Source organism: Dipodomys merriami, unplaced genomic scaffold, assembly GCF_024711535.1.
Source record: "Dipodomys merriami isolate MVZ:Mamm:240054 unplaced genomic scaffold, mDipMer1.0.p SCAF_40, whole genome shotgun sequence".
Classification (NCBI taxonomy): domain Eukaryota; kingdom Metazoa; phylum Chordata; class Mammalia; order Rodentia; family Heteromyidae; genus Dipodomys; species Dipodomys merriami.
The window spans coordinates 7,482,774-7,501,250 of NW_027205604.1; the positions used below are offsets into that span (position 1 = coordinate 7,482,774).

The following is an 18,477-nucleotide window of genomic DNA, read 5'->3' on the forward strand; positions in this document are numbered from 1 at the left end:
GGACAACTGAACAAATATTTCAGGAACCTCGGAAATCATCCTACCTTTGGAAAATCGAACTCTAAATTCTTTCAGAGATCATTAGGTTTTAGAGTGAAAAATCAAGCCAGGCTCCGGTGGCTCATACCTATAACCCTAGCTACTCAGGAGGCTGAGACCTGAGGATCACAGTTCAGAGCCAGCCCAGGCAGGAAAGTCTGTGAAACTCTTATCTCCAATAAACCACTCAGAAAACCAGAAGTAACACCTATGGCTCAAGTGGTAGAGCACTAGCCTTGAGCTGAAGAGCTGAGAGACAGCACCCAGGCCCAGAGTTCAAGCCCCATGACTAACTGAAAAATCAGAAGTGACTATATTCTGTAATTCCATTCTGAAGCTCTGAGCCTTGTATGGAAATAAGGTCAGATGACGTGGTCAGGACTCACTCGCTGTTTTAAAAACCCCTCTTGAATGAGCCCTGCTGGGAACTTTTCCTTTAAAATGGACCTGGGAAATGGGGGAGCACCAGAGGGCATAGATTCCCACAACCTCTAGGAGAAAATACAAATCTTGTCAGCAAAACAAGACAACCCAGGTGCCGGTGGCTCACACCTGTAATCCTAACAGCTCAGGAGGCTGAGATCTAAGGATTGTGGTTCAAAGCCAGCCTGGGCAAAAAAGTCCATGAGACCCTTATCTCCAGTTAACCACTAGGAAACCCGAAGTGGAGTTGTAGATCAACATGGTAGAGGAAGGGACACTGAGTCACAACTCAACTGGTAGAGCACAAAGAGGCTCAGGGACATAACCCAGGCTCTGAGTTCAAGCCTTAGGATTAGGGGAAAAAAAACAACCTTCAAAAGTGGCACTGTGGCTCAAAGTGGTAGAGAGCTAGCCTTGAATGAAAAAGCTCAGGGACAGTGTCCAGGCCCTAAATTCAGGCCCCATAACTGTCAAAAAAACGAGTGTAATATCCTGAGTTCAAGCCCTAATACCAACACACACACACACACACACACACACACACACACACACACACACACACACACACACACACACACACACACACACACCATAATTTTTAAAATGAAAAGAAATACAAGACAACGGACAGAAATATGTGAAAACCAGCCGGGCACATTGGGAAATGTGTCAGAACTCTGTTTAGAAATGAATGTTTTTGTGTAGACAGAAATAGAATAGCAATCCTTCCTTTCTGCTAGCAATGTGGTTGCGTGACACTGGGCTCTTAGATAGAATACCTCGTCCAGGCCCTGCTTCCTCCCACCTTCAACCTAACTGCCCTCTTTCCACCCCCGGGGCCTACAGGTTCAGCTCAGCTTCTCTCCCAGTTATGGAGGGGCTGCTGCTGACAGCCATCCCTATAGGGTTCTTTGTGCTTCGTCTCCCATCCCCATCCCCCCTACCCTTCCACTTAAAAAGACCAGTGGACCTGGACTGCAGTACTGGACCTCCTTGCTGAGTGATATACACTTTTACAGAAAGACACACAGTCCTGGTATTCTTTCATGAACCATCCTTCCTCCTGTCCATCCAATGGAACTTTATGTGCAATTAGTGCTTTGATGTTGCTTTGTAAAATAATAATAATAGCCTGGCACTGGTGGCTCATGCCGGTAATCCTAGCTACTCAGAAAGCTGAGATCTGAGGATTGCAGTTCAGAGCCAGCCCAGGAAGGAAAGTCTGTGAGGCTCTTATTTCTAATAATTAACTACTCTCAAAAAAAAAAAAAGTCTGTGAGACTGGTCTCTAATAAACTACTCAGAAAAAGCTGGAGGTGTCACTGTGGCTCAAGTAGTAGAGAGCCAACCTTGAGAAAAAGATCTTAGTGACAGTGCCCAGGACTGGCACATCATCATCATCATCATCATCATCATCATCATCATCATCATAGTGTAAATAGACCAAAAAATGGCAATTTGGGAGTGCATGGAGTTTTGCATCCATCCATAAAAGTCATGCTCATATTAAATTGATAGGGTTTCATTCTGTTATTTATTTTGTTAAGCTATATTTTTATCATAATTATTTTGTTGTTTGATTTATTTTGTTACCTATTTTTATTTGTCATTTGTTATTTATTATCTTATTTTGTTATTTTGTTTGGAACATTCCATTTCCCAACAAATAAAGGAATAAAGGGGAGGCAACCGACAAAATAATAATTTTGGTAAATCATCCAGTTGTAAATCACTTAGCTCTAAGTGCCTAGCACATAGTAAACGCTCGGTAAAAGTTGGCGAGTGTTAGTCTATCAGTATAAACTCCATGAGCACTTCCCTTTGAGGGAGAATATTAATGATCTATTATTTCCCTCTTGTGCCATGTGAAGTTATGGACTTGCTGCCTCTGGCCTTTCCTGTCTCTGTCTGTAAATGAGATGTGGTTTCTTAAAAGGCGAGCCCCACCTGATCTCAGGGTGGTCAGAATTTTCAGTGTTGCTGTGTGAGGCTGTAGGAGCCCAGGCTTAGCAAGTGCTGCTTGCTTGCTTGCTTTTTTTCCTTAGAAAAGAAAAGAATCCCATTACATAATTTAACAATCATTTTGTTCTGTAGTGAGATGAAAAGAATTTATCAGCCTTCAGCTGGGCCTGAATGAAGAAGCAAATTATCGAAATCACTGACATTAGTGGTTGGCTAGAGCAGGAATGTTTCCTACTGAATATTTGAAAGTATTTTGTACAATCTAATTGTGAGCGACAGGCGTCTCTGGGCTTCTGCTGCTTGGCTTGAGAACTGTAATTACGAGGCCTAATGGAGCCCCGTGGTGGGACATTTTCTCCAGCTGATGCCGGAGCCATGGGTGCACTCGTAGGCGGTCTGGTCACTGTGCTTTTCAAAATGGATTCAGAGAAAGGGCACAGAAATGTTTTGCTCACTTGGGGAAAATACTTTTTGTCATTCTTTCCAAGTATATGTCTTTGATCTGTCCTGCTGGCATTAAAGCATGGCTTGCTACAGAATGGATCTTCCTTCCTTCCTTCCTTCCTTCCTTCCTTCCTTCCTTCCTTCCTTCCTTCCTTCCTTCCTTCCTTCCTTCCTTCCTTCCTTCCTTTCCTTCTTCCCTCCCCTCCCTCTCTGCCTCCCCCCTTCCATCCTTCCTTGATTCCCTCCCTCCTTCCTTCCTTTCCTCCCTTCCTCCCTCCCCTCCCTCCCTTCCTCCTTACCTCCCTCTCTGCCTCCCCCCTTCCATCCTTCCTTGCTTCCCTCCCTCCTTCCTTCCCTCCCTCCTCCCCTCCCTCCTCCCCTCCTGGAGCTTGAATGCTGTTTCTGAGCTTTTTGCTCAAGGCTAGTAGCCACAGCTCTACTTCTGGGGTTGTTGTTGTTGGGGTTTTTGTGTGTGTGTGGTTAATTGGAGAGAAGAATCTCACAACCTTTCCAGGCTGGTTTCGAACCACACTCCTCAGATCTCAGCCTCCTGAGTAGCTAGGATTACCAGCATGCACCAACTGCATGCAACTAGAATGGAGTTTTCTTTACTTCATCTTGTAGAAGATTTCCCCAGAGTAGAGGCAAACAGACAAAGCCATGTCATAAGCACTCAGGCGCCTCCCACCACCCCCCAGGGGCTCATCGACCCCATCCCTTCTGGCATTACTTTAAAAGACATCTTATATTTTTTAAACTCTTGGTAAAATACACATGTCAGTTTTATAACCATCACCACTGGGTAGTTCTAGAATTTTCCTTCACCCCAAGAAACTGCATAAAGGATATGGAGTTTGGCACCATCTCTAGCAGCCACTAATCAGCTTTCTGTCTCTAGGAATCTCCCTATTTTTAGATACTCCATATAAATGGACTCTTATGCTCACAGCTTTTGTCTGGCTTCTTTGACTTAGCATAATGTTCTCCTGATGCAGACATGTTGTGTGGTACACCAGAACTTCACTCCTTTTCGTGACTAAATAATGTCTGTGTGTATGAATCTACCACACCTTTAAAAAAATCTATTCCTCATTTCATAGACATTTTGTGTTTTGTTTCCAATTCTTGTCTGATGTGAATAGTGCAGCTTTGACCATTCTTGTCCAGGTTTTTGTTTGAGCAACTTATGTCAGTTCCCTGGCTCTAAATCTAAAAATGGAATTAGTGGCCCCATAAAGAATCTATGTTTAACTTATTGAGGAAGGCTCAGACTATTTGCCAGTTACTGGAGCATTTTTTATGTTGCCATCCACAATATATAAAAGGTTCCAATTTCTGTACATTTTTAAAGAATCAAAGTCATGCTTGTGGGTAGAAAGTGACAACTTCTTATGGTTTTTATTTCATTTTCCTAATGACTCATGTGTTCAACATCTTTTCATATGATTGTTAGCCATTTGTGGGTCTTTTTTAGGGGAATGTCTGTTTAAGTTCTTTGCTCATTTTTAAAATGGACTTTTTTGTTGTCACACTGTAGTGTACTGTGAATACTAGACCATGGACAGATATGACTTATAAGTATCTTTCATTTTCTGTGATTGGTCCTTTTTAAACTTTTACTAGTGTCCTTTAATGCTTAAAAGGAGTTGAGCATTATCTAGAAGATGAGAAGTTTTTTATATAACCACAGGACCATATCATACTAACCATATTTTCTTAATATTCTGAGATCCAAGTCTCTCATCTTGTCATTGGCTCAACATTTTTAACAGCTGTTTAAAAAGTGTCCAAATAAGTGTGCCCATTGCAATTTGTGTGCACATATGAAAAAATCTATTTAATAGTAGATTAAACTTGCTAAACAAGTGCTCTACCACTTGAGCTATGCCTTCAGCTTATATTAGTAAATCTATATATTTATTTTGGATGAAACCATCGATGTGATTCTATTATGCCTTTCCTTTAGTTCTGTCTCTATAGTCAGTCATGGATTGTTTGCTAATTATTCTGCCAGTCCTGGGGCTTGAACTCAGAGCCTGAGCACTATCCCCGAGCATTGTTGCTCATGGCTAGTACTCTACCACTTGAGCCAAAGTTCCACTTTCAGCTTTTTGATAGTTAATTGGAAACAAGAGTCTCATAGACTTTCCTTTCCAGGATTGCTTCAAACCACAATCGTCATATCTCAGCCTACCAAGTTTAGCTAGGATTATAGGTAGGTGCCAGGAGCTGTGAGCCACTGGCACCTGGTAGTTTTCTTGTCCATTGTTACAGTGATCATACAAAAGATGGGATTTTTTTATTCTTTTCTATTATCACTTCTCAAGATAATAACTTTGTTCTTGAGGGTCACTTTATTAATGCATTTAATGAACCATGTTTAATGTATATTTAGATAGACAGCATTGTTATTATTCTTGTCAGTGATCAAATTATCTTCTCTCTGGCTGCTCAGAGTCTCTTCAAGTTGATTTCTGAGTTCTTTGTGGTCAGCAGTAGATTCTTGGCTATTAGATACAGAAGATCTCCAACTATATTTGGTTAGAATGGAGCCCATTGTAGCCCTTGTGAAATTTTCCTAGAAAAGCTTTATAGAATCATTGCCTCTTCAGAGAAGATAGCAGGGTTTCATAAGAAACCCAGCCTTTGTGGAATCAGAAGAAGCCAAATCAGAGCAACCATTCAAAACCCTCTCACAGCGGGCACTGGTAGTTCATGCCTATAATCAGAGCGACTCGGGAAGCTGAGATCTGAGGATCCGATTTAAAGCCAGCCCAGGCAGGAAAGCCTGCAAGACTCTTATCTCCAATAACCACCAAAAATGCTGGCGATGGAGCTGTGGCTCAAGTGGTAAAACACTAGCCTTCAGTTAAAAAGACTCAGGACAGTGCCCAGGCCCTGAGTTCAAGCTGTAGGACTGGTACCACAAAACAAAATACCTCTTGAAACTCATTTCATGCATTTTTACTGAGTTTTTGTTAGACATAGAAAGCATAATTTTGCCTGGAGATTTTTCACCGAGATATCTTTTAGGACCTAGTGATGTGATGCTGATAGAGAATATCAATATAAACGAAGCCATCGATGCGATTCTGTTATGCCTCTGCTTTGTCATGGATTGACTACTAATTATCCTGAATTCTTGACATCAAATCACAAAAAGCAATGTCCATACCTAATAGCTGGCTTTGGTTGTAGATTGAGAGAGGAGGATGGATGCAATGCATGTACTCTCCCAAGCCTAGGGGATGGATGTAAACACACAGACTGGTTTTTTCTCTTGTACCCTCTGCCTCACAGTTACAAAAGGGGGTGGGGGCAGTATTTATTTTCTGCTTGTTTTATAAAGTTGCTGAGTACTATAATGAGTGTGTTATTTATAGAGTGCTTGGAGCTTTTTGGATGAAAGGTGCTAAATTAGAGTTTATTGTTTATTGAATTTATTTGATGTGTCCAACCTCCCGGGAACATTTGCTGAAGTTAATTAAAAACAGATAGTCCCCACTCTGACAGCTTACAGTGCCACTTACAAACCAATAACATAATCAGCGTGAACACCAGTTGTCCTAGCTTGGGACTTCCTAAGGAACAGCGATTCTTCCGACATGGGAGTGATTCTATTTTTGTGGGTACATGAATTCAAATGCTGGACAAAAACACAGCGAGATTCTCAACTGGCTCTGAACCAACTCCCTGTCCCCATTTTAAAATAAAATACTTAGAGCTGGGTGCCAGGGGCTCACACCTATGAGGGTTAGCTACTCAGGAGGCTGAGAGCTGAGGATCGCAATTTGAAGCTAGCCTGTTCAGGAAAGTCTGTGAGATTCTCTTAACAAAACTACCACAAAAGCTGCAAGTGGTAGAGCGCCAGCTTTGAGTAAAAAGAAGCTTAGAGAGAGCACCTAGATCCTGAATTCAAGTCTCAGAGCCAACACACACACACACACACACACACACACACACACACACACACACACACACACACACACACACACACACACACACACACACACACACACACACACACACTTACTTTAGAATATAGAGGTTTTACTCAATTTCCTTCCTATCACTTGGGCAAGAAATGAAGACAAACATTTATGTTTCCTCTATTGTTGTTTTGTTTTGGTCAGTCATGGGGCTTGAACTCTGGTCCTGGGCACTATACCTCAGCTCTTCTGCTTAAGGCTAGTGCTCTACCACTTGAGCCACAGCACCACTTCTGGCTTTTTCTGTTTATGTGGTGCTGAAGAATCAAACCCAGGGCCACATGTATGAATGGCAAGCACTCTACTACTAAGCCACCTTCCCAGCCCTCCTCTATTGTTTTATGATCACATTTTCTCCAAAGGAAGGGTAGTCCCAAATAACCACCTAAAACACTTCATGCTTGCTTAAGCCCACTGGTGAGGGTTGTAAGGGGAGATAATAATTTTGGCTCCTTGTCTTCCTTTGCCAGCTGGTGATGGAGTTCTGTGGCGCCGGCTCTGTCACTGACCTGATCAAGAACACAAAAGGCAACACACTGAAAGAAGAGTGGATCGCGTACATCTGCAGGGAGATCTTACGGGTAGGTGTCCATGGGAGAATGGCTTACCTCCCCTTGTCCCGTAGCCCAGATGTCCTGGGAGGCATTAGGCCTCATACTCTCATTTCCATGAAGTGAGATCTCCTTAAAGGTTCATTCTTAACAGGGACCATGGCTGTGGTAGGTGGCACGTGGTCCTGCTCTCACAGAGCTAGGAACCTTCTGGATAGCTGGTATGCACATTTGATATGGAAGGCTAACATGGGGTGATTTCCTGTAGTAAATGCTTGATTTTTTTTAATGATGTTTCCAGCTAAGAATCTGATTTGAAGTCATAAAGATAATGTCATACTTAGGAAATGGGTAGTTTCAGTACATATTTTGGTGGGCCATGGGAGGCATCTATTTAAATTATAACTAATACTGTAATCCCTTCCTGCTGCATATTGTGTGTGTAAGTAGATTATACAACCGTAGTCATTTCTGTCCAGATAAGCTAGTTTACCTGATTTTACCTTTCAGAAAAATTTTTGAGACCTAATCACTTAAATCAGTCAACACAGCTGTATAAAATGATGCCTGTTTGCCCAGTTCTGCCCACAGATCTCACACTCCGGCACATGGTACCACATTTCTGAGCTCAGTACAGGGAAAAGAGGGCAGCTAGGTACATCTAGTTCATTCAGACTAGTTTAATTTTCTCTTGATACGAATATGGAAGCTATTATGTGTCCTCTGAGCGTTCTTCTTCCATCAGCCTGACAATCATCATTTATTTATAGCTTCTGCCATCTTAATTTAAGGAAACAAAAATTAAAGTTGATTTTTACTCTATGTCCAACATTGGCTTTTAGAGACCAGCTATATAGTCCATGCAATGAATGGATGGATGGATGGATTTTAAGGAGACAGAAAGAAGATATAAAAAGAAGTCTTAATCTTCAAATGTGAACAAGATGAAACAAGACAGAAATAGAAAATGAAGGTTTTATGTGAAAGCATTGACAATAGCATACAAATTAAACATTTAGAAATATACAGAACATGTGACTGACTGCTCTCTAGCAACTATAAAACATTACTGAGTGATAAAGAGACCTTAGTAAATGGCTGTAGATGATATTTGGCATGTTAGAATATTCACTCCTAGACAGTGTTATTTCTCTTCAGTTTTGTTTATATTTTTAACTGTTAATCAAAGTCTTTGCTAGGTATATTTGGGCTCAGACAAAAGAAAATTTTTAGGAATTATATTGGAAGGCCCAGAGCAGCCAAAAAATGCTAAGGACAAATTTAAAAGAAAAGAAGAAGAAAGAAATGGGGCTGGGAAGGTGGTCAGTGGTAGAGTGCTTGCCTTGCATTCATGAGGCCTTGGGTTCAATTCCTCAGCACCACATAAGCAGAAAAAGCCAGAAGTGGTGCACTGTGGCTCAAGTGGTAGAGTGCTAGCCTTAAGCAGAAGAGCTAAGGGACAGTGTCCAGGCCCAGAGTTCAGGCCTCAGGACCAACCAGAAAGAAATGTTAAGGAAAAAGAACAAAGATGGAAAGCTCCTATTCCAAGTTATAAGATTTCAAGTAATTAAAACAGAACATCATGGAGCAGAATCAAGAGTCTCAGAATCAAGAGACCCTTATCAAATGGACAACTGACATACTGCAAAGCCAATCATGTTGTGGATGGGAAAATGGTGCTCTTGTCCATACATTGGTCCTGGCCACTGATCTATCCATATGAGAATGTGACATTAATACCTGCTCTGTTACCACATTAAAATTGTATTCCAATAAATATGAATGTCAAAGTCATGAAAACTAAAGTTCATATGAGAATAATACCTCTATAACTTGAGATAGGCAAAAAAAATTGTTTAAACATAGAACTGATCTGTCAAGTCTTAATGCATCACTAACTCAAGAAATATTAACATAGTTTAACACAGAACCTAATATTTTAGGAAAAAAGCATAAAGGACTACTTAGTTATTGGGACCAACTAATGGCTTCTTGTCCAGGAATGCCTGCATATTTCACTTTCTGTTCATCACTTCCGTATGGTTTAGTTTAGCCTCTGTGAGCATGACAAAGATGTGGGCATAATTCTGAAAGCCTCTCTGGGGGAGTTGAATTATGGGAGACCATTAAAACCTCAAAATAGTACGATTGCATCTTGGCTTATGTTTCTATTAACTCCCATCTCTCCACTTCAGGGCCTGAGTCACCTGCACCAGCACAAAGTGATTCATCGAGATATTAAAGGGCAAAATGTTTTGCTGACCGAAAATGCAGAAGTAAAACTAGGTAAGAACAGAGGCCAGCGAGCCTATTCATAGCATTATTTGTCACTCTTTTTTCAAAATTGATGTAAATTAACATGTAAAAATGATCAATAAATTAATGTAAATTTGTGGATCTGGAGGGCATTTCTCTTTTTTTTTTTTTGGTTGGTGTTGGGGCTTGAACTCTGGGCCTGGGCGCTGTCCTTCAGCTCTTCAGCTCAAGGCTAGCACTCTACCACTTGAGCCTACAGCACCACTGCTGGTTTTCTGGTGGTTTTTATTAGAGATAAGAGTTTCACAGACTTTCCTGCCTGGGCTGGCTTTGAACCTTGATCCTCAGATCTTAGCCTCCTGAGTAGCTAGGATTACAGGCGTGAGCCACTGGTACCTGGCTTTGGAGGACATTTCTCTTTAAAAAATAGAAAGGAAAATGTTTTCCTTGCTTCTTAATTTTTTTTTCTAAAAGCAGTGAATTGGAGAGTGAATGTATATTGATGTGATCCAACCAAACACAGTGCCTTAAGCAATGTATAGAAATTATTAGTATTTTGTAAAAATTTAAGTTAGCATAGGGCACTGGTGGCTCACGCCTATAATCCTAGCTACTAAGGAGACTGAGATCTGAGGATCACAGTTCAAAGACAGCTTGGGCAGGAAAGTCCATGAGACTCTTATCTCTAATTGAATTCAAAAACAATCCAGAAGTGAAGCAGTGGTTCAAGTGGTAAAGCACTAGCCCTGAGCAAAATATCCTCAGAGATTGAGCTCAAGCTCCAGGACTGGCACAAACATACAAAAAAAAAAAAAAAAAGTAAAGGTAAGCAACAGTCCTTGAAATCATATCTTATATCCCTAGTTAGGTGTATCTAGACTCATCAATCCCTTCCATATTCCCAGTCTGTTATTTACATTGATTTTATTTTTACCTTGGGATCCTGTACAAAACAGATGCGGAATAATCAAATACTGATTACCCCTCTTCTGTCTGCCGAAGTTACAGTTGGGAAATCCCCTTTGGGGGCATGTCCACTGCAGGCGGGCGAGGTCCAGATGAGGATATGCAATTGATTTGTTATCTAGAAAAGGCTCACTGTTCACATGATGGTTTATTTCCTAAGAGATTTAAATGTGTTCTTTGCCCTTTACTAATACACATCATTTCTGGGTTTTTTTGTTTGTTTGTTTGCATAGCATATGGCACCAAACCTTCATCTCATGACTGTTCCTTAAAAGTAGACACTTATCTCTTATCTCCACCAAACGTAGACACTAGGGATGGGCTAAATGTATGTGCAGAGTGGAGGAGCCATCTTCAAGATAGCCACTCACCACTGCTGCATGCTGGGAGTCTGCCCAAGGTCCTGTTACCACCACTTAGAGATCGCACGTGTGAGCGTGTGGATACAGTCCTCTTCTTGTATCCCTCAGACTATCCATCCAAGGGCAGAGGTCAGTGACCTGGCCCTAGGGAGCAAGGGAACAAAGGAGTAAGTGGCAAAAATAGGACCTAAGCTTTGGCAGTCCAACTCTAGCCCTAAGCTCTTTATTACTACCTTTTTCTTTTTTCTTTTTCTTTTTTTGTCAGTCATGGGGCTTGAACTCTGGGCCTGGTGTTGTCTCTGAGCTCTTTTGCTCAAGGCTAGAGCTCTACCACTTCCAGCCACAATACCACTTCTGGGTTTTCTGGTGGTTAATGGCAGATAAGAGTCTCAGGGATTTTCCTTCCTGGGCTGGTTTTGAACTGCAATCTTTAGACCTCAGCCTCCTGGGTAGCTAAGCTTACAGGTGTGAGGCGCCAGCACCTGGCCTCTTACTACCCTTTGTAGCAACCAAACTTGCTTTTTATTGTACACCTATTTTGGTCCCTATAGAGTCTTGGTATAACCAAATACAATACTTTTCTCATTGGTATACTTCATCCATTTATGCGTATAGTTTAAAAATACACATTCACAGTTCTGGAGGGGGGGGAAAGGCAAAAGCTAAACAAATGCAATCCACAGATGACAATCTGAATGAGATGTAGTAAACACATTCAGAGCAAGATTATTCTTCACTAACGAAGGCAGAAATTCTGACTCGCAGCAGCACATGGAGAACTTGGAGAACACTGTGTAAGCGAGTGAAGACAATCGCTACATGAGTAGTCAGAAAAGGAGAAGAATGGCAGGGGTTGGTGGTCAGACCTGAGATGCAGAATGTCATTTGAGGATAGATAGTGGCCATGGTATTTAATGCCACAGCAATGCACATTGAAAAACTGGTTATAATGGTAAGATATGTATCATAAATATCATTAGTACATAATAATGTATTATACATTAATATAAAGTTGAGAGAGACCAATAGATACATACATACATACATAGTGTGTGCGTGTGTGTGTGTGTGTGTGTGTGTGTGTGTGTGTGTGTGTGTGTTCAAGTCCATGCTCTGGTACTGGGACTTGAACTCAATTCCTTGAACTCTATCTTTGTTTGTTGTTGTTATTGTTGTTGTTGTTGTTTGTTTGTTTGTTTTGCCTGAGACTGGTATTCATCTATTTGAGACACACATTTTCCACTTCTTGCTCTTTGTTGGTTATTTGGAGATAAGGTTTGAATACCCTTGATGGCTTTGAAACTTGATCCTCAAGAGTTCAGCCTCTTTGTAGATAGGATTACAGGCAGGAGCCACCCGCCTCTAACTTATACTAGATAGATAGATAGATAGATAGATAGACAGACAGACAGACAGACAGATCCTATATATTGTACTGTGTTAAAAAAAATTCATTGTTATCATCACCGACTTCATTCCATTTTTTTTCTTCCTAGTGGACTTTGGCGTGAGTGCGCAGCTGGACCGCACAGTGGGCAGGAGGAACACCTTCATCGGGACCCCGTACTGGATGGCACCAGAGGTCATTGCCTGTGATGAAAACCCAGATGCCACGTATGACTTCAAAGTACGGCACCCTCGTTGTGTTGTTAGAGTAGGCCTAACATTACCTCCTGGGTCTTGGCAATGGGTATTTCTCACATGTTTTTGGTTTTGTGATTTACGGAACCCAAAGGGAGAACTGAAGAACATTATTTGAAGTTAAAGTTGTAATACAGTTCAAAGTAGAAATCATCTTAATGAATTTACCCATCTGATTGATCATTTACAAAAAAAGATGTGTAAATCATTTTCTCTATTCTTTTGAATTTGCCCTTGCTTCTTAGTCATAAAACAGAAGTCAGATTTTAGATTTTTGGTAAAGTATATATTTTTTATATTTTTTCTTTTGATTTATTTTGGTGGTCGTGGGAATTGAACTCATGACCTTGCTAGGCAGATGATCTACCATTTGATCCATACCTCCCAATCAGATGTGTGTGTGTATGTGTATCCATTGTTTTCCTTATTCATCTACTTCTTTAGTTGATGTATTTTTTAGTTGATATATTAAAGACACAGAAATGGTGTTAACAGGGTATCATGTAATGTTTTGAGACATGTAAACATTGCATAATGCTTAAATCAGGTTAAAAATAATTGTTTCTTCACTTATCTTGATTGTGTGTGTGTGTGTGTGTGTGTGTGTGTGCGCGCACATGCTTGTGTATTGGCCCTAGGGCCTGAAATTAGGGCGTGGCCACTGTCCCAGAGCTTTTTTGCTCAAGGCTAGCATTCTACCACTTGAGCCACAGCTCTACTGTTGAGTTTTTGGCACTTAATTGGAGATAAAGAGTCTCATGGACTTCCTTGTCTGAGCCAGCTGCAACACACAATCCTCAGATCTCAGCCTTCTTACTTGCTAGGATTACAGGTGTGAGCCATTGACATCTAGCCATTTATCCTTTAAGATGAAAATTCTTTTTAAAAATTTTTATTGTAAAGGTAATATACAGAGGGGTTACAGTTACATGAATCAAGTAATGAGTACATTTCCTTCCTCTCTTATTCTCTTCCAGTTTTTCCCTTCCCGACTTCCCTCCCCAACAAGTTGCATAGTTCATTTTCCAAAATAGTGTCTAGTGGATATCATTGCTGCACTGGCTCGCCCTTTGTCCCACTATTTCTGTGCTTCCCCTTTCCCTTCCCCTCCCCAAATCAGATAAACTTATATACAAGACAAAGGCTATAGAAATCAAAAAGGAATAAACTAGAGGAAGAAGAGGAGGAGGGGGAAGAGAGAGGTGGAGACGGTGAGGGAGGGAAGGAAAAGGGAACCACAAACCTTATCATAAAAAACTTCTTCCACAGCCGGGTACTAGTGGCTCACGCCTATAATCCTAGCTACACTGGAAGCTGAGATCTGAGGATCACGTTTCAAAGCCAGACAATAAACCACTAGAAAACTGGAAGTTATGCTGTGGCTCAAGCAGTAAAGTGTTCGCCTTGAGCTGAAGAGCTGAGAGATAGCACCCAAGCCCAGAGTTCAAGCCCCATGACTGACCTCCCCCCCGCCAAAAAAAACTTCCATTTCTTGGAGTTCATTTTGATAAGCATCATTTTATATGATCTTATGAACATAGCTATTGAGTCCTTTCATTCCTGTCCTAAAAATATCCTCCTTCGTTCTCACTGTGTGAATGTTTAGATTGCTGTTTAACTAATCATGTCCAAGAGTAATTATTTGCCTTTTCCTATCCATTGGGTTTACTTGTAGATTTATAGGAATATGTCACCTTACCATATACAGAATTTCTTGTTCCTATCTAACTAAACTTAGTATACATTGATCAACTTTTACCCATTCCTCCATTCCCCCAAGGTATCCATTCTGTTAGCTTCTTAAGTTAAAAGAAACCAAGATATGCATTTGTTGTCTTGGGTTCTCTTCCTCTGATGGAGAATAATCTGACTTACAGTGTTTCATCTGCTCTCAGTAGAATGATTTAGGGCTACTTTTCTGAGAGAGTCTTAAATAGGAAGCATGGCATGACATTTCATTATTTTGTATTGCACACTGGAAATCTGTTAGTAAATTCTAAGCAGGATTCAATAGACTTCATCAATAGCACCTCCTCTTTTTCTCCCCCTAGCCAATAATCAAACATACCCAGGAGTGATAACAGCTACAGTGACATTACTTTTTCATTAATGCAGCTAAGAAACCAGATTGGAGACATGAGAGCTAGGTAGAACTATGCAGTAGATAGACACTCAGAACTTGATACTTCCTGCACTTGGTTTCAGAGGTACAAACTTTCCCCCCAAATGACCAGTGATCATTTCTAAATACCCCCATTTTATAGAGGACAAGATCTCCTCAGAGCTGGAACTTTCTATTTAGATCTCTTCCCAGTAGATTACCTGGCCTTTCAATGGGCTTCTCGATAAGTCAGCAGTTTGCAGAACTGCTCTTTAAGATACGTAGTTCTTCACATTTGGGGTTATTACTGAACTCAGGTCTCAAACAGGCAAACCTCACAGTGACGGTGGTACGCAGTGTCTCAGGGCATTGACAAAATTATTTTGCCTCTTTGGAGAAAGGTGAAGTTGAAGGTCTGAAAACATTACAATCTCCTGGCAATTTCCTCCTTGCCTTCAAAGTTAGTCCATGACAACAATCTGTCTGAAAACAGCTGCCAAGTTAAAAATTAATCTCCTGCCAAAATAAATGTCATTTATTGAAACTGCTAATGACCAGCACATTTGCATAATTCCATTTGCAAATCCCTTCAGAGGAGCCTCTATGAAATATGTATCCCAGGCTAGATATGTGTCCTGTAGTTGACAACAAGCAATTCTTCACACTGGAGCTCTGTCTAAGCAGCCCTGACTCAGTTTCATGTTGGCACAGATACGTTAAATCAGTTCATAACATTCTGTGAAGAATAAGAGTGTTTTAGACTTCCATTGCCAGCTAAATCCTTGAAGGGTTATTTATACATTATACACTATATACATTTTGTGTAAGACGCTGCTTCTGTGGCATAGGGTAAATCCTAGGACTGACTGAATCTCAGGAGAAGAATTAGAACATGTCTCTTCCTGGCCCAGCCAAAGCTTGAAATACACTGATACCTCGTTTCTCTTTCTTTACTCGTAGATAAGTAATAGAATTAGAAATCAGTGTAAAATTTGTAATATCAACGGGTAAATCTAGATGCGGACAAAGCCTGTATGTGAGTGACCACAGGGTGTGCTGCACTAATGGTATAACTTCAGAGATTCTGGAAGCTTCCATTGATCTTAAGTATATCCTAAGACATTAAAGAAAATAAAGTTTCATCTCTGTGTCTTCAAAAGCATCCTGATGGAGCTGGACGCTGGGAGCTCATGCCTGTAATCCTAGTTACTCAGGACACAGAGATCTGAGGATCTCAACTCAAAGCCAACAGGAGCAAATACACCTTTGAGACTCTTTTATCTCCAGTTAACCACTAAAAAGCTGGAAATGGGGGGGGGGGGGAGGCCCTAGCTCAAGTAGTAGAATCCTGGGCATGAGTTAAAAAGTTGAATGTGTGTTCAAGTCCCGGTACTAGCACACACACAAACACACACACACATACACACACACACAGAATCCTGATGGAGAGAATAAAATAAGTTGAGCTGTATCAGTCAGTTTTTAGTGAGAAGTAGTTTATCAGGAGTTTAGGTTCTCAAGAAGAAGATAAAGGCATGGCAGGAAATGAGTTTCACTGGTCTCCTACCATTGATAAAAGGAGAAACATGACCAGGCAGAAAGGAAGGTCTGGGTGAGTCTTTGAAGATTTATTTCAGCCACTTCCCATTTTACTATGGGCCAGAGAAGACACTGATCTTTAAATACTAATCTTCCTGTGTTTTCCTTGGCATCATATCTTTTTTTTTTCTGCTCAGTGTTCTTAGAAATGTAGTCTGCCACCAGGAGACAGCTTAACAATAAATTGAATTTGAGAAAAGTTTATTCATTCACCCAGTATGTATTATTGAATACCCAGTGTGGATAAGAGGAATTAGCCTAGCTCTGTATAAGCAATGTCCAAGTTGAGAGTTCATTTGAGAGCCCACAAAGCTCCAGGCTTTGGTCCTGTATGTGTGATAGTCCATTTGACCCAGTGGGGTCCCCCAACCTCAGCAGCTAATGTTAACAGCTAAGCCAGATACCATGCTTTTTTTGGGGGGGGGCGGTGGGAAGTAGGGGAGAGGAAGATTCAAAGACCACTGGGTTTTCTTCAACTCTTTACCGTGAAGGCTCTTGCTTTAAAACAAAGACAAACAGGAGAATATCATTTCCTTTGGTTCAGTGATTTATTATTTATTGATTGATGATCACTGATTGAAACGTTGCTATTTGATGTTGATGTCTTTGAAAGCCTCTGTCAGCTTTTTAGTAAGGTAACTAAAAGTCAGTGTCCTAGGGGCAGTGTAGGAAATTAACAAGTGTGAAAAGCTAATGCTTTTCCCTGCAGCGTGGGTCTGTGTTCTGCTGGCACTGGAAGGAACTAGCTAAAATCAGGCCCTTCCTAAGGAGGAAGAGGCCAGCTCCAGTCTGCCTGGTGTGTGGCCTTTCCCTGCGGGCCCTTCCTTTATTGTTTTCAGAAATTCCGTCAAAACATTTCAAGTGAGAGGAAAGATTTCATTTCCCTGATAAGTATGCTTTCCTGTTTAATAATAAGCATTCAAGTGATCTGAAATTAATAGAACTGATCACCATTCTTAGGCTGTTTAAACCATTATTTTTAACACTTCCCTTGAGTGCATTTCAGTTGGATGAAATCTGACAGGCCCTATATATTTGCTGCCTTAACAAACTCACCAACTAAAGAAAGTTCTCTGTGGCCAAAAGGTCCATTCGTAAGAGTAGATTTGATGAAAACAAGAAGAACATCCAGCCAGTGGACTATTACACAGCTACAAAAACAATGAGAGAGTGCAGGTCCTGGATTTAAACAAATCCCAAGATACAACCCAAGTTGTTGGACTAAAACAATCTATAGCATTGTCCTCGGTCATACTATGCATGTTCGCGTGAGCATACACACACACACACACACACACACACACACACACACACACACACACACACACACACACACAAAATGGATAAAGACCAAGCATGTTTATCTGAGTTGGAGAGCTGGTCCTGTGGATGTTGAACTTAGCATTCATATTTCCTTATCTCTCTGTCCTGTCTCAGTGGCGTTTGCCAGCCAGCGGGCCCTGCCCCTGTGTTAAACCTGCCCAGCTTGAGAAGCTGGAGTGGCTCAGCTTCTCCCTCCACTACTAGCTTCCTGCCTCCAGGCCTGATCAGTGCTGCGCTTGTGTGTCATCCGCCTGCCCTCTGCTCTGGGATTTGTCACCAGGTGCTGGGGGCCATGTGTAGGCAGAGGAGGCTCCTGAAGGCTGGGGAAGATAATGGGTTCTGTGAACGCTCCTCTGTCACCAGGTTAATTCAGGCAAGATGCAAGTAGCTCCTTTGAGCAAGAGGCTCAGCATGGGACAAAGTGGGAAAGTCCCCTCAAAGCCAGGAGCCCCCTGCCAGAACAATAGTCAAACTATGGAATGGGGTGTTGATGCTTGCAAACAATTCTGGCCTGTGTCTATTTTGGGGGGGGGTCCGGTCATGGGGCCTGAACTCTGGGCCTGGACGCTGTCCCTCAGCTCTTCAGCTCAAGGCGAGTGCTCTACCACTTGAGCCACAGCGCCACTTCCAGCTTCTTTCTTTTTGCTTTTGTGGTGCTGAGGAATCGAACCCAGGGCCTCAGGCATGCAAGGCAAACGCTCTACCACTGAGCCACCTTCCCAGCCCCCTGGTCTTTGTCTATTAAGATCTAAATTGAATCCTTCCTATTTGCTCAAAAGACAGATGATGCCTACACTATGTGAGTGTCACCATGAGACACC

At 41.5% G+C, this 18,477-nt stretch overlaps 1 protein-coding gene across 7 annotated transcripts in view; it reads left to right on the top strand.

Annotated features, from left to right (window-relative positions):
* The window catches only part of Tnik (TRAF2 and NCK interacting kinase), a 407,835-nt gene that overhangs the window by 267,582 nt on the left and 121,776 nt on the right, over nt 1–18,477 (top strand). For all 7 annotated transcript variants that reach the window (XM_069991889.1, XM_069991891.1, XM_069991890.1 and 4 more), the window contains exons 5-7: nt 7,328–7,438; nt 9,604–9,694; nt 12,489–12,619. In XM_069991889.1, coding sequence (XP_069847990.1) covers nt 7,328–7,438; nt 9,604–9,694; nt 12,489–12,619 — 333 coding nt within the window. The remainder of the gene's footprint in view (nt 1–7,327; nt 7,439–9,603; nt 9,695–12,488; nt 12,620–18,477) is intronic.